A 16,622-nucleotide genomic window follows, 5' to 3' on the forward strand; every position below is an offset into this window, starting at 1 on the left:
CTGCTTGTCTGTTACCATCTGTGCTACCATCACGAAGAGAACTATGACCACTTCATGCTTGTGCAGTTTGGGGACCTGGAAACTGTTTCACAGTCACTGATAAGACTAAGTTCAGGCTTTATCCACCAGGTACAGTCTTTTAGAAACAATGGATTTCATATGTACCAACCTCCGTTTGTTACATGTGTCAGTGTTTGTCCCGAGAAACAGACAATTCCAGGTCTTTCAAAAGGAGGAAACGTAAGCCAGGGAATTAGCTTCACATGTAATAGTACAGAACCACCAAAGAAATGATAGTGCGTAAACCCAGAGACTGACAAAATGAGAAAACTTGCACACCTTAGGGATAGAGGGGCAGTAAGAGGAAAAGATGTCATCAGATATTATCTAAGCTCTTAGCTCTGATAAGAAACTATGGGGACGCCTGGGTGGCTCAGCAGTTGAGCCGCTGCCTTCTGCTCGGGTCATGACCCCGGGGTCCTGGGATCGAGTCCCTTATCAGGCTCCCTGATGGAGCCTGCTTCTCCCTCTGCCTGTGTGTCTGCCTCTCTCTCTGGGTCTCTCATGAATGAATAAATAAAATCTTAAAAAAAAAAAAAAACTATGAACTGCCTGAGGGATCTGAGCCCTCCATATCTTTGACCTTTGAGTGTCCCCACATCATGAGCCCCCAAATGTTTCATTGAACAGAGATAAGCAATAAACCCTTCCCCTGACTTCGCTTACAAGTACCCGTTAGGAAACCAAAATGAGGCAGAAATGATGGTAATCAATGGGACATGATCTTTAATTCGTGGATCAGATGCAATTAGTTATTTCAGGACCTAATTTAGTAACATGTCATCAGCATTTAGAGAAAGAGAAAATTGTCAAAAGTTTTCATTTAAATATTCTCATCCTGTAAACATAGAAGGAAGAATTAAAAACAAATAAAGTCTGTAGGTGGCTCATGCCAAAATAAATTTTGGGGAAAAAAGGGTGTGGTGGGGAGAAAGAGAAAAAGCTTTCCAGAATCTCTAGGGAAATGCCCGCTATCCTTCAGAGAGTGGATATGCAGCTGTCTTGGTCTTTGTTTCCTTTTTGGAATCTTCTTCTAAGTTGATGATAACATTGCTTTATCTACTGGTCCAAGCTAGAAATTATCACTTTTTTTTTTTTTAACTGTCATTTAAGAAAGAATCTGTAAAATATTCCATTGGGTATTTTAGCCGTCAGGACTAATCCTATATCATTTTTTAAAATACCACAAATGCCATTTTATCTGTTACTGGATGTGCCTTTATATGCTTAAGTGTATAGATACGCTGGATTCAACTCTGCTGTGGCTTTTAGGATAGGCTAGAGAGAAGTCTCAAAATAGCAGTTGCATTTAACAACTTGGAAGTTGAGAATAGTTTGAGAAGCTTTTATGACTGTTGTCTTTCCTAGAGAGAAAAAGAGCTTTGCTTAAAAATTTCTCTGTGAATAGTTCACTTATACATGGAAATGAAGACATTTTTTTTTTTTTTTTTTTGGTGAATCATGCCAGATTCAGTTGCCATGTTTTGTTTCTGAGAACGTTTTAGCATACCTGAGCATGTTTAGAATTCTCCCATTTACATAGAGATTTCAGGGTTGTTTACTTTTCACCTTGGTATAAAATAAGAGTGGCTTAAAATATATACTGCATTTACTATCTTTATCCTTCAGAGTATAGTCCTCTCATTTAAAAATATCAAGACTCAAAAAAAAATTAAAAATTAAAAAAATATCAAGGCTCGGATATAGGCTGTGTCTACATAAATGTTATGACTGACTAAAGAGGGGAAAATACATCATGTTACCTACAGGCATACCTTGGAGATAGTGTGAGTTTAGTTCCAGAGGTCTGCAATAAGGCAGATATCCTTGCAAAGTGAGTCAGGAGTTTTCTGCTTTCCCCATGTACATAAAAGTTATGTTTATACTGTATTGTATTATGTGTGCAATGATACTGTCTTTAAAAAGTACATACCTTAATTAAAAAATAAGTATTACTAAAAATGCTAACCATCACCTGAGCCTTCAGAAGGTTGTAATCTTTCTGTTGGTGGAGGATCCTGCCTTGATGTCGAGGGTTGCTGACGGATCAGGGTGGTGGTTCCTGAAGGTTAGGGCGGCCATGGTAACTTGATAAGACCACGTGACGTGTGCCATTACTGATTGATGACTCCTTTCACAAGTGATTTCTCTAGCACGCAATGCTGTTAATAGCATTTTGCACACAGTAGAGCCTCCTTCAGAATTCGAGTCGATCCTCTCAAACCCTGCCACTACTTTGCCAACTAGGTCTGTGGAGTATTCTAAATCCTTAGTTGTCAATTCAGCAATCTTCAGGGCATCTTCATCAGGAGTAGACTTCAGCTCAAGAAACCAATCCCTTTACCCGTCCTGGAGAAGTACCACCTCACCTGTTTCGGTGTTATCATGAGACCGCAGCCATTTATTACAGCACTCTGCCTTTCCCTTGAACACTCACAGGCCATGGCAGGGTAGTTAACTGGCCTAATTTCAGTAGTGTTGTATCTCAAGGAATAGTCGTTCAGTCACATCTTCGGGTTCCACTTCTGGTCCTCTTGCTGTTTCCGCCACATCTGTAGTTACTTCTTCCTCTGACGTCTTCAAACCTCCCAAAGTCATCCAGAAGGATTGGAATGAGCTTCTTCTAAACTCCTGATGCTATTGATATTTTGACATCTTCTTAATGGCATCTAAAATGGTGAATCCTTTCCAGAAGGTTTGCATTTACCTTGCCTAGCTCCACCAGAGTAGTCATTATCTATGGCAGCTTTAGCCTTACAAAATATGTTTCCTACATAAGATTTCAACGTGAAAATCACTCTTTGATCCATGGGCTGCAGGACGGCTGTTTTGTCAGCAAGCATGGAAATAACAGTCTCATTGTCCATCTCCGTCAGGGTTCTTGGGTGACCAGGTGCACTGTCCTTCACAGTAATATTCTGAAAGGAATCTTTTTTTTTTTCTTAGCAGTAGGTCTCTCCAGTGGACTTAAAATAGCCAGTAAACCATGTTGTAAACAGATGTGCTGTTTACAATTACCAACGTCATTCCATTTACAGAGCTCAAACAGACAGATTTAGTGTCATTCTTAAGGACCCTAGGATTTTTGGAATGGTAAGTAAAGGAGCTTTAGCTTTAATTTAAAGTCACCACCTATATTACTCATAACAAGAGTCATCCTGTCCCTTCAATGCTACGTAGCCAGGAACTGACTTCTCCTCTCTGGCTTATGGGAGTCTAGGATGACATCTTCTAGTATAGGACTGTTGCATGTACGTTAAAAATCGGTTGTTTAGCATAGCCACTTTAATTAGCTAGATCTTGGGTAACTTGCTGTGGCTTCTACATCAGCACAGACTGTGTCACCTTGCACTTCTGTGTTATGGAGACAGTGTCTTTCCTTAAACCTCAGGAACCAACCTCTTCTAGCTTCAGACTTTCCTTCTGCAGCTTCCTCACCTCTCTTTGCCTTCATAGAATTGAAGAGAGTTAGGGTCTTTCTCTGGATGAGGCTTAAGGGGATGTTGTGGTTGATTTGATCTTCTATCCCAACCACTAAAACCTTCTCTATGTTAGCAATAAGCTGTGTGGCTTTTTATCACTTGTGCAAGTACTGGAGTCCACTTTTAATTTCCTTCAAGAGTTTTTCCTTTGTAATGACAACTTGGCCCAAGAGACTGAGCCTTCAGCCTATCTTGGCTTTTGACAAGCCGTCCTCGCTAAGTTTAGTGATTGCTAGTTTTTGATTTAAAGTGAAAGACGTGTGACTCCTCCTGTCACTTGAACACTTAGAGGCTATTTTGGGGTTATTATCTTAATTTCAGTGTTATTGCTGAAATACAGAAGACTGTAGAGATACAGCATAATAACCAATTAGTAGAACAGTTGAAAAACACACATTTATTGATTACGTTTGGTGTCTTATGTGAGCATGGTTCGTGATGCCCCAAAAACAGTTACAGTAGTAACATTGCAGTTCTTCACTGATCACAGATCCCCATAACAAATATAACAATAATGTAAAAGTTTGAGACATTATGAGAATTATCAAAATGTGACAGACGAGAGGTGAGCAGATGCTGTTGGCGGAAGGGCACCAATAGGCCTGCTCAACGCAGGGTTGCCGTAGTCTTGCAATTTGTAAGACACAGCATCTGTGAAGAACAATCAGGTGAAATGCAATAAGATGAGGTCTGCTTGGATAAGGCATGTAATATCTGAAGAGTAAGCTGTTCTTCTGTGTTGGCTTCGTGAAGCTGTAAAGTTATGCAATAATCACTTGGTAATTTGGAAGTTTTCTTAAAAATAATTACTTCATTTCAGTCATTATATCATCTTTATAGTTTTAAAAACATGTCATCAGGGAAAAATCCTTTTTTGGTATTGATCTAAAACAAAACAATGTGCTATGGTATCAGTTTTTTCCGTCTCTAATTGAGTTTATTTCCTTTAACAATGAAAATATTAAAACATGAGTTGTATTTTTGCTGCCTAAAATAATTAGTTTTACTTTTTTAAACAAGCTGTCTGTAATTTCAAAAGATAGTTCTTTCTGAACTTTTGTTCTGAGAAGCTTAGAATAGTCTTGAAATAATAGGTGTTTAACAAGTATTTCTCAACTGTCAATTCAACTGTAGCCTTTGTGCTATTACCTCATTATGAAGTGACACAGGAAGAAAACTCGCTATGTGATAATACGAAAACACATATTTGTCAAAAAGATAAATGAGTCTGTATTGAAAACCCATCTGTTGTGGTGGGAGTCAAATGGTTTAGACACATTTGGGCATGATACCTTCTTTTTAACAGGAAAACATAGAAAAGATTTCCATTCCAACCCTTAGACACCGTATTGTGCACTTAAATGTTTTCCTTTTTTGTCTTTTACAGGTGATATTATACCCAACTTCTAATAGCTCCAAGTCAGCTGACTTGCACCGAATGATAGTTCCAAAAAATAGCCAGGACTCTGACTTAAAAATCAAATTAGCAGTGCGAATGGATAAACCACCACATATGAAACATAGTGGGTGAGTGTGTACTTGAAGATACTTTTCTCCTGAATTACTGAATTCAATTTCACTGTATCACTTTTGTCAGTTTGCTAAGAGAGCCAGTATATCATGGAATGTTCACCCCCAAAAATGACATTCATGGGATTACTTAATTTTTTAAACTCCTAGACATCTTTATATCTAAATACACAGATATTTAGTTAAAATAGCTGCTTCCATGCTAACATACGGTTGGTAATTGATTGCAGTGGTATTCCACATCACTTCTATTGATGAAGAGTCATGCTAGATGGAGACGACTTCTAGGATGTTATAACGATGTTTGAAACAAGCGTAGCGTTCAGGTCTCCAGAAATAAACTTACATAAAATATGTTAAAGCTGAAATGTCATTCAGATATAACCCAGGAGGCTGTGAAAGTTTTGTCAGGGAGGAGTGTGGGGGAACCGACGCTGGTGGGTGAGCCAGAGCACAGGGCCTGTCTCCTGGGGACTGCCGTGGGCCGGGGTCAACCTTCATCTCCACCAGGGCTCCTTTTCCCTTGTGGTTGGCGAGGTAACAGGTCTGAACTCTTGAATACAATAAAATGAGTTTTTTAGAAGCCTGAGTCCTCAGGTTAGCACTGTGGGACTCACAAAGCCAAATCCCAGCACAGAGTTGTTAGTTATTAAGAAAGAACGTGACCTTTTTTTCACCATAGGGAGAAGCAGTGGCTAAGGTGGCTCCCTCTGAGATTAGCAGCCAACATAAGAGTCTAAGAATATGTGTTCCTGAACAGACAGATGCCATCTGCTGGCTTTGGACTCAAATTACCAACACTGTGGCAGAGCTAACTGATGAGTCCATAGGATAAGTATCCTTTAGATGACCAACATGGGACCAAGGACTACAACACTTCCTTGGTTGGATGGGCAGTGTACACAGTGTCAGAACCAGTCTTGCTGATGGGAAAAACAGCTCAGGATGGGCTCTTTGAAGGGACAGCATAATTTGATAGCCCCCATTATGGCATCTTCTACGTAGTAATGCAAACTAAAGGTTAACCATGACTCAGCTCATGATGCAGACGGAGTTCCTGGGATTTAATATTTAGAGTTCTTCTCATTGATCCATCTATCTGCTCACCGTTGATTTATCTAGCAGGCATGTATTGAGCACTAACTCGTTCCTCCCAGAACAGACCGCAGTGAGATACCATCTCAGACCTAAAGGAAGTGGCTAGTCAGGGATTCAGGCCGGTATACAAGTATCTAAAATAGTGATAAAGGCTGTAAGAGAGGAATGGGAACCGGTGGAAGGAAAACCTGATTTTTGCTGCAGTTAGTCATGAAAACCTGACTTTCGAGATAAAATCTGAACTATGAATTCAGGGAGGGCAGTGAGGACAGAGGGCATCCCGATCACATGACATCGTATATATCTGGGCAAGAGTTCTGGAAGGACTTTTAGCCAATGAGGACAAGCTGAGCTCAGCTAGCCTCGAGAGCTTTGACTAGAGGGTTGGAATGCTACCTTAAAGTGCTTAAAGACTAGTAGAGCCCAGAGTTGGATGTAAAGGAACAGGTGTTCCAGGCACTGCAGTTATTTCTCTACTCTTTATATCAGCCTCTTTTGATGAATGGTACCATAAGGAATTGGAGCCTACATAATTTCCAACATAGTCTTTAATTTACAAATGGCCACCATGGTGAACACTCCTGGAGCCTTCAGAGTGTCCCCAAAACCAAGATTAAATGTGAGGTTGGGCACATGGCAAGTTTTATAGCCTTTCATTTCTGTAGAGAGAAAGCCCTATTCTCATCTTTGGCAGCTTCTTCTTTTTAGAATGCGCCAGGGCAGGAGGAATAATCCAACCTCCCCGTAAGACTTGGTTTTTTTGGTTGGTGGTTCTTCTTCTTTTTTTCTTTTTTTTTTTAAATCATTCCTTTGTACTGAAGGATAACTGGCTTATATCCTCTCTCTGAGCCCTTGACTAAGTCAGGAACCCCAGGATGGGTCTGGAGTTGACTTCTGTCCAAGACTCCTGGTGAAGGGGATCACTAAAGAGAATAGATCATAGTCTTTCAACTTAATATAGTAAGCCCAGGAATTCACCTTGGATTCAGATCAGGAATGCTTTAATCCAGCCACGTGACTTGTCGTCTGCCATTCCTAAATACCAACAGGCAATTCTAGGCATACAGGTATCTCTGCAGTTTATTGTATGTAAGAGGAAGGAACTCTAGAACTGAATCTGTGATGCTCTTCTTCTAGTTGCTATGTTATGCAGCATAATTAAGAATGTCATATTTCATAATAGCAATTCAGCAAAAACTAATGTCGGTATTGGACATAATCATAATGACTGATCAACCAGTTAAAGGTTCTCGACATTGCTGTAATGGCGTTTTCTCCCTGTGAGCAGTACAGGTGCTTTACCGCAAGCACCTGTTTGGGTTCCTCAGTGCGCTTGGAAACAGGTATTTTAAATACCACCCCTGTGTATATGGGCAAACACGACTTGACCTACATCATAACTGTATTCATTCTTTTTTTGGCAGTGTTTCATAAATGGGTTTTACTGAACTTAATTACATTTAAGAAGAGAAAGTTCACTAACCTTTTTCTTCCAAGTACTCTATCAGATGCCAACACGATAATAGGATGTGAGTAGTAGATTAATCGCACTTTGCTTGGGGGCTGGATTGTGTTCTGTCAATAATTCATCCTACAATGAATAATTAACAGATGAGTAATGAATAATTGAAAAAGAGACAAGCCAAGTCAAAAAAAGATTAATTTGTCTTTAAAATACGGCAAACCTCTCTCACAGATAAACTTGTCAAGTGGATTAAATGATAAATTGGGAGGGTTATGGCTTTTATCTTCAAAGCACTTTTGAGAACTAGACTTTGAAATCCTCTGGGTCTTTAGTTATAAAAACCTTTTGGATGTTCTAATACTGTGGGCATCTCTTATGTGAACTATCATAATATGTAAGTAGATCAATATTCATCATATTTATGGCACCTGTGTGGGCCCTAAATAAATACATTTAATCAGTGTTTATTTTTATTGCCCTCAATTGCACTGTGAGTTTCTTAGACCTGTTTGAATCCCAGTACCCCCCCATGGTATGTGGTCAAGGATAGGTATTAATATAATAATGATGATGAAAATAGGAGTGTGCTCCTTAGAGCCTTAAGGAAAAAATGAGAGTAAGTTGCATTCCTAAGTTGAAATGCAAAGGGTTCTAAACACAAGTTAGAGAATAGAGTATAATTGTAAGGTGAAAAATACCTAAAATGAGTGTGTTTGGTTCTCGACTGTTGCTTTATTTTTTTTAAAGATTTTATCTATTTGAGAGAGAGCGAGAGCCGAGAGCGCATAAGCAGGGGAGAGGGAGAAGCAGGCTCCCCGCTGAGCAAGGAGCCCAATGTGGGGGCTCGATCCCAGGACCCCAGGATCATGACTTGAGCCAAAGGCAGATGCTTGACCCACTGAATTACCCAGGCACCCCTCAACTATTGCCGTTTTAAATAACCTTTTTTTAAAGCAGAAAAATATATCTGAGCTAAAGCTCATGTTTCTGATAACTAATCAGTCCACGACTGCAAATTACAGTTTTTTTGGAATAGGATTGACTCGGAATGCCCTGGTGGCTCAGCGGTTGAGCATCTGCCTTTGGCTCAGGGTGTGATCCTGGGGTCCTGGGATTGAGTCCTGCATGGGGCTCCCCATGGGGAGCCTGCTTCTCCCTCTGCCTGCTTCTGTGTGTCTCTCATGAATAAATAAATAAAATCTTAAAAAAAAAAAAAAGGAGGACTGACTACGTGTAAATGAAAATACATATAGTCTGGATAAAATAAACAAAAAGATGATTTCATTCTTTTAAAACCAAACTGGATGTTACCACATACATAGATTTGTTTTTTTTAAAAAAGGGCTCATTTATTCTTTTGGAATATGTCCTATAAACTAATTATATAAACTTCTGTACATCTGTTAAATGAATTACCAGCTAGATTTTGAATGGTTAAATAATTCATATCCAGTTTTTAAATTTATTTTCCTGCTTTTTTGGGGTAGCTGGAAGACAGAAGTATTCTTGAACAAATGGACTATCCTTTAGCATAGCCTAGTGGCTGAGTAACAGTATTAACTTATTTCTCAGAATACTCTTCCTGTTTTTATCAAATACCATTTTCCTAATTCAAATGTTATTTTTTTCAGTCAAAAGAAACGCAAAGTAGAACTAAATAAAACAAATGATTCTTCTAACGATTCTACAAGGGGAAAGGAGAAAAGAAAATTAAATTGTCACAAATATGTAGAAACAGATGACCAGGATCGCTCCTAGGTCTGCCTGCAACTGATTATTTTGTAGGTGAAAAACGAATGAAAGCTTCATGAATATATGACTGTATAAGGGTTTTGTCACAGTTAAGAACTGGTAAGATAAAGTGTTAGCCAAATCACTGTCCCATAAATCTCCCATTTCTTTTCTGCAGAGTCATGCTTGGCTACTTAAGCATTTATTGATCAGATATACTGAAATAATTTGTAATTGTCATTTATAAAAGTCTCAGCTTAATTTATATCATAAAGGTTTACAAGGCGCTAGGCCTGTTTCTTGCTGCAGGGAGGGGCAGTAGTTCAGGCAGGAAGCGCGGTGTAGACTCCCAGCTGGCCGCGTTGCTGTCCCGTGCTTTCCGTGGAGCCGACCGCCGTGCACCCGGGGGCTGGGTGTCAGGCTGTCACACAGGGCGTTTGCTCATAACGTGAAATGACTGCACTCTGATAAAATGGTCTTGTTTGTGACTTACAGGTTTATGATCTTCTGTTAGTTTAGGGGATAGTCCCATTATCAAAGGGAGAGAAATCTTCCTTTGGTCAAGGTGGCCTTTCCTTAGAGGGCCCAGGCCTCACAGAAAGGACAGGTCTGTTTTTTACCCTGGAGAAAAAAAAAAATTGATTCTCCATTTAAGTTGACCTTTTAGGATGATTTTCCTACCTGTCCTAATCTAAAAGAGCCGTGTTTTGACATTTGAACCGATAGATAGGTCTGTTTGCCTTCCTGGTGTGAATTTACCTTATTCAGGCTAATTTCATATTCAGTCTAATTTCATAGAAATCCCGCTTCTTACTGCTTTGCCAAAACTTCTGACAAAGTATTGGTTAGATTCTTAATTAATGGTTCTTTTTCCAAATACAGCTTTCAGAAGAGAAGCCGGCCTCTGGTACCTGGTAAACACCAGTGTAACTGCTGTAGAATAATTAAAGAGCATAGGCCATAAAGCCAACTTTGTTTTTCCAAATGCCTTATTTTCATGTCCCTTTCAGTTGCTAATTTAAATCATTAAGAACTTTATTTCTCATCTCAATTTACTAGTGACTAATTATGTAATAATGGTAGAAACATTTTTAAGCATGGCTTTAATGATCGCTAAACTAGATGTTTTAACTTATATTCCCTTTGCAAAACTTCTCTGATTTCTTCTGTGATAAATTTGTTTGCCTTAAACTGTAAGATTAAGTGTGGCTTTCTGTTCAACACCCTCTTACTCCCAGGATTTTTCTCCAGGGTGAAACATTTTAACCTTATTTTCTTCTTTTTCCTGCATCAAATGACAATTACTTTTCATTCTCCTTCTGTGTCCTGTCCGAGCATCTTAAAAGCACAGCAGGCAAGATAATTAAAAGCAGAATATGAGGTCTTTTAAAATTCTCTTTCAGAAACCACAGACCGTAGTCATAGGTTATCCTAATTAATTTGGGACACTCTAACAAAATCATAGTGAAAACTATTTAGGAGTACTATATAATTTTATAAACAGTTAACATACAGAATCATAATTGGACAGTTCCATCTCAGTTGATGCCTTCCCATAAAATTCTGTGCTATGTACTGGCAAAGTAGTACTTTTTATTGCTTTGCATGTATCCAGAAATTTTAAAATATTAACCCTGAGTTTATACAGCAAAACTCTTGGGCTTGTTAAACGAGCCTTGTGGGAGGTCAGGGAAAACTTGGGCTTTATTTAAAGATACTTGTTTGTAGTTGATTCCCCTGACAGACGTCGCTGGGCGGTGGTACAGGTGGAGGACAGTGCAGTCGCAGTCGTGTAGAACTAGCAGTGGTTTCAGAGCCAGGACGCTGGTGTGTGTGGTCTCGCTCTGCTGCTGACGTGGGTAAGTCACCTCGCCTGGCCTGGATTCATCCGTTGCTAAATGGGACGTCTGACGATCAGGAATTTGGCCCCTTGAGCCCCCATAAATGCAGGACTTATCAAATCATGTCCTCCTTGGCCCCGCCAGGAATGCTCCCCGCGTTCCATGGCGCGCGCAGCAGCGTAGGGAGGACGTGCAGGGCCTAGGGTGAACAGGGGCGTCGAAGGGAGGACGCCTGGGAAGGTGAGACGTTTGGGGATGTGTCTGCATCTTCTCAAGATGAGAAGAAAAGGAAATATGAAGACTGAGACATCAGGCTGCCTTTATGTGAAATTCACTTGAAAACTCCTTGTGTTCTGCTCATGGCAGTCAGGAGCAGGTGCACGCGGGGTGCCTGGGTGGCTCAGCCAGTGGTGTGCCTGACTCCTGATTTCGGCTCAGGTCTGTCTATTTTGTGTCTTGCGACTTTGCTGAATTCACCTACCGGTTCTGATAGTCTTTGGGTTTTCTCTGTGTCGTATCACATCGTCTGCAGATAGTCACCGTTTTACTTCTTCCTTACGATTTGGATGCCTTTCATTTCTTACCTGACTGTTGTGCCTGGGACGTCGGTGTTGCGCTGAATCAAAGTGGTGAGAGCAGACATCCTTGTTTTATTCATGGTCTTAGAGGGAAAGCTTCCCAGCTTTTCACCGTTGAGTCTGGTGTTTGCCATGGATTTTTTGTATTTGCAGAAGTAGTACCTCAATGTGCATAAGATGCTTCCAGGAGAAGGTGGCTAACCCGCGGTGATAATATGTCTCAACGGTTATAAGACCCTGGAGAAAGTAGGACTGGGTAGGACGTGCTGCTCAGGCCTTGGGGCCGTGAGACCATACTGAGGAGTGCAGCCCCGGCTGGGCCTGCACGTGCAGAGCCATGTTGGTAGTTGAGTGACAAACCAAACTTCCACCGGGGCCGGCTGGCCATTCTGCTCTTTAAATCTGGTTAAAAGCATGGCCTGTATCCACACCCAGTGATCCATCCGGGAACAGGGACTGCAGCCCAAACTCTGAGTACCAGAGACGGAAGTCCTCAGCCTTGTCGAAGGGGACACCTCAGTCTTTGAACCTTTATTGTGTTTTGTGCAGGTTATTCTCTGTATGAATGGGTCGTGGCAATAGAACAATTAGTAAAAGAGCCTCCATGTATATTTTCCGTCCCTCTCCCCCATATTTTCCCCCCTCAAAAATCCATTCCTTTCTATATATATATATAATGTATTAGAGACATGTGTGTCAGGTACGAGTTGTTCCGATCAAGGATTGAAGGTGGCCTGGCACTTGATGTTGACGAGGCTGCAGGAGGTCGGTCCTGCAGTCGTTGAAGCGTCTGTGGGATATCATAGACCAGTCCTCTCACTACTAGAGTATCTCCCACCCATCCTGCAACCTTTATGCACGGAAGAGTACTACCCAGAGGTGCCTGTCAGGAGACGGATGGCAGAGAAACTTCTGAATTAAATCTTATTACCAATCTGGTAAATGTTATCTTTAAGTGCTCATTTTGTTGGAATGTTGCTATAGAAGGTTCCGGACCTCGGGTCTCAGGTAGTTTTGATGAACACTCAGTAGAACTCCTTTATCCAGGCCTCCTAGGGCTGTGAAATAAGTTGATAGTAAAGTTGAGCTTCTGGGAAATTTGCTGGGCTCTAGGTTCCTCCCCTCCCTTTCTTCCTGCCTTGTCCAAAGGATGTTCTAAAGGTTAAAGGTGGTCCTAAAAAGAGAAAATGAAACTTTCTGAGCCACAGCCCTCCACGTGATTCTAAAAAAGTCTTTTCAGGAATTTAAGCAAGCCCATTGTGCTGTGATTTAATTAGCTGTGTTTAGAGACCTCATGAACAATTCATTAAAAAAAAATAAGGCACTGTTTCCAACTCACCCCCCACCTCCAACACCTTTCTGTTTTGCTCCTTCTCCAGCCCCCCTGAGGACTGCTGACCTAGGTCTAGCCACTGTGCCTGTGGTCGCCCTGCGTCTGCAGTCACAGGCCTCCTTAGTTTCTTCATCTTCAAAAAAGCATGACTGAGCTCACTAAAAACTGTTTTCTTCCAGCTCTGAGATTTCTTTCAATTTTATTTTAAACCTAAATGTAGACGTCCTAAGGAAAGCAGGATAGAAATAGTTACAATTCCTGGGGCAGGATAGAAACAGGTAAACGATTTTCAAGCCACATCATTCTCTTTCAGGACAGGAGGCAGGGTACGGAGTGGTTAAGGTCACAGGCTTTGGAGTTAGACCTGGGTCCAGCCTTGAGCTCCGCAGTTTTTACGTGACTTCTCATAGCATCACTTTTCTCAACTGTGAAGTTGGATTGTCCCGAGCAAGAGACGAAAATCATGTAACTCAGTGCCTGTTACACGCTGGGTGCTCAATCAGATTAGTAGCCATTGTTATTAGAATAAACATTATTTTAAAGAATTCTAGTCCCATGAGCTATAATAAATCCTTTTAGTTTTAAACACATTGTTAGATTATACTTGGAAGAAAATGCTCAAAGACAGATGGGGTTGGTGCCCAAATTCTAATTCCATCAGTTACAAAAATAGGTCCCCTGCTAGGACCCTCTGATTTAATTGTTAGGCTTTAATGTGTTTTTATTTGACAGCTATTACGGATGTAGGTGGTGGTGGTGGTAGTTCATGTGTGTGTTTTTCGCTGCTGACTTTATTTTGCCTTCTCTATGTCCAAGGGGAGAAAAACAGAAGGTATTATATAAGAGCACTCAGATAAGTTCAAGTTCTAAAAAAGAACACCTGGAGACTATTTCATAGCAAGCAAGAAGAATAAGTAAGATATGACTGTACTGGGGCTAAAATAAAGGGAAAAGTTCTAACTTCTTTTTAAAATAGCAAATGCTTTTTTAAAGCATTTATTTTTTTTTTAAACAGCAAAAGCCCTGGGGGGCTCAGTGGTTTAGGGCAGCCTTCGGCCCAGGGCGTGATCCTGGAGACCTGGGCTCGAGCCCCACGTCGGGCTCCCTGCATGGAGCCTGCTTCTCCCTCTGCCTGCGTCTCTGCCTCTCTTTTTCTCTCTCTTTTGCGTGTGCGCATGAATAAATAAATAAAAATCTTTAAAAATATAAAATAGCAAATGCTTTCAAAGCATGTTATTTTAAATAACTAGTGGTGCCTTGTCTATTTAGGGCAGTGGCTAATTTTACATTTGTTGCTTAAATCGTTAGACAAGTATTGATCCTCTATAGCTCTAAGCAGTCTGCCTGGTTTTTCTAGTTTCCATATAAAAACGGGTCCACTTTTTAATAAGTTGTTGATCTCAATAATTTTTACATACCCAGTAAGTTTTAATGTGCATTCTAAATTGGTTTTACATGTGCTTCATTTAAGAAAAGTTTAGTCGGTACTTACAGATGCAAAACCTTGTGTGTTGTAGTTACCGTAGCATCCAAGACATTCATGTAGTTGAGTAATTAATTAGATATGCTGATGTTTTATGAAAATAATCCCTGGGAGAGATTGGCATCGTTGAGATGGGGCTTCTGAAGATGCTGCTTGAATGTTCTCAGCTGGTTCCTGGTGCAGGCCCTCCAGGGTGGCAGACACGGGAGGGGCAGTCCTCCCCGTCCCCTGCCCCGTGCTCGTCCCTCTGTGGTCAGGTGTGCTGCTGTGCGCAGGCCATCCTCACCGCCCAAAGCACAACAGTGCATTTCTGCCCCTCCTATAACTGGCTTCATTCTTTAAGCTCTTACCATTATGTGATACTATATTTACTGGCTATAGTTTGTCTTTCCCTAGAATGTTAACTTCATTTGGGTGACTTGCTGTTGGCCACCCCCGCCCCCCAAACCAGATCTAATTTCCAGAGGGAAATTTTCATTGTCTTACTGCTATTTTTAAACCTAGTTTTGGTTTTTTCGTGTGTGTTTTTTTTCTTTAGAAACTGCCTACTGATTAGTAGAAGCTGAATAAATACTAGAACAAATGTTTTCTTTTCCAAAAAAAGAGCAAATGCAGAATTTATGTTCACAACTCTTTTATATTCAAGAGAAGTACTGGATTGATTGGATATAAACTTCAAGTTATGGCATTATCTGATTGTTACCCTACTGTTAAGTTTGTTGGAATATGTTTCAAAATATTTCTCCAGAGGAATTACAGTAGGTTTTATTAGTCCAAAAAGTTCTATAGGACTAGAAATCTAAAGACTTAGGAAAAAAATGTATTCTTGTTCAAAATATATGAAATTCAAAGTCCTTATTCTCTACAGCAAGGCTTCCTTTAATAACTTTTTGCCTAGCTATGATGGAGAAAGTACATTTTTAATATCTATTACCTGTCGACATGTTGATATGTAGACTATTTCTGTGATATGTGCTGGAACCGTAGGACAGTGTCCATATACAAGAATAATATATAACCAATACTTATTAATGGAAAAAAAAAACCCTAGATTTGACTTTTGTTTATACTGTCTTTGTGGAATCAGTAAGTCTTTTGCTTTTTTTCTCCTACAGTAAGTCCTGATTTGAAAGTCATATTTATTTCAGAACTGATTTTGTCAGTTGTGTTTCGTGAACACTTTTACCCTATTTATATTGCCCCCCCCCAAAAAAAAAAAAAAACCAAACTTCATGAAAATATTCTCCCCAACAACTGACAAAGCACAACAAAGAGGAAAAGGAACCAGTGCCTTGCTCATCAGAGACAGGAAGCGTCATGGATACATCGGAGGGAAGGGAGTGGAGGGCCATGGGAGCAAAAGACCTCTACCTGCTGCCAGCTTGCGTGAAGATTACAGAGAGCTCAGAGCGTAGGGTGGGCACGAAGCAGGAGGAAATTAGGAGCCACGAAGGTTACGTGAACTAGAAAACAGGATGAAGCTGGGCAGTAGTGAAGGACAGTAGCCAGAAGGACTTGGTCAACATATATGGCAGCAAAGCTGGCCTCATTTGAGAAACCCTGACAAAGAACAAAGTAGGTTTGGGACAGGCAGTGGGGTGGTAATGACACATCCCAAGGGAAGAATATACGTGTTTGTGGAAAGTAGTGATGGGGGTAGAACAGCACCAGAAAACACGGACATGATGAGAAGAAACATCTTAAACGTAGTCCCAACTTCCCTACTGGTGTATCTAGGTCTTTCCACATAGGACATCCAGTCCTAAGGAATACTTCCCAATCCTCTTTATGATCATAGCTGGAATTGAGCAAAACGGCATTGGTAACAGGATATACCATCTCAACCACTGTTCCATGTCAAGATGGTGTTTGAAATGCCTCAGAGTCATTAAGTCAATGATGGGGAAGATACCAGATGGATCTGTCTCAGCTCCATGGGCACATGTATGGTCTGGTTATAGAAAGAATCATCACAACTTTAACATTAATGCCCGTGTTAGTGACATAAACAGAGGGCGCAG

General features: G+C 40.6%; 1 protein-coding gene across 16 annotated transcripts in view; it reads left to right on the forward strand.

The window, feature by feature from the left end:
* The window catches only part of CADPS2 (calcium dependent secretion activator 2), a 454,201-nt gene that overhangs the window by 250,637 nt on the left and 186,942 nt on the right, over nucleotides 1-16,622 (forward strand). For all 16 annotated transcript variants that reach the window (XR_012010532.1, XM_072783288.1, XM_072783294.1 and 13 more), the window contains one exon: nucleotides 4,930-5,069. Coding sequence is in view for 15 of the 16 variants with exons in the window: in XM_072783288.1 (XP_072639389.1) it covers nucleotides 4,930-5,069 (140 nt within the window). In the remaining variant the exon portion in view is untranslated. The remainder of the gene's footprint in view (nucleotides 1-4,929; nucleotides 5,070-16,622) is intronic.

This window comes from Canis lupus, chromosome 18 (assembly GCF_048164855.1).
Source record: "Canis lupus baileyi chromosome 18, mCanLup2.hap1, whole genome shotgun sequence".
NCBI lineage: Eukaryota > Metazoa > Chordata > Mammalia > Carnivora > Canidae > Canis > Canis lupus.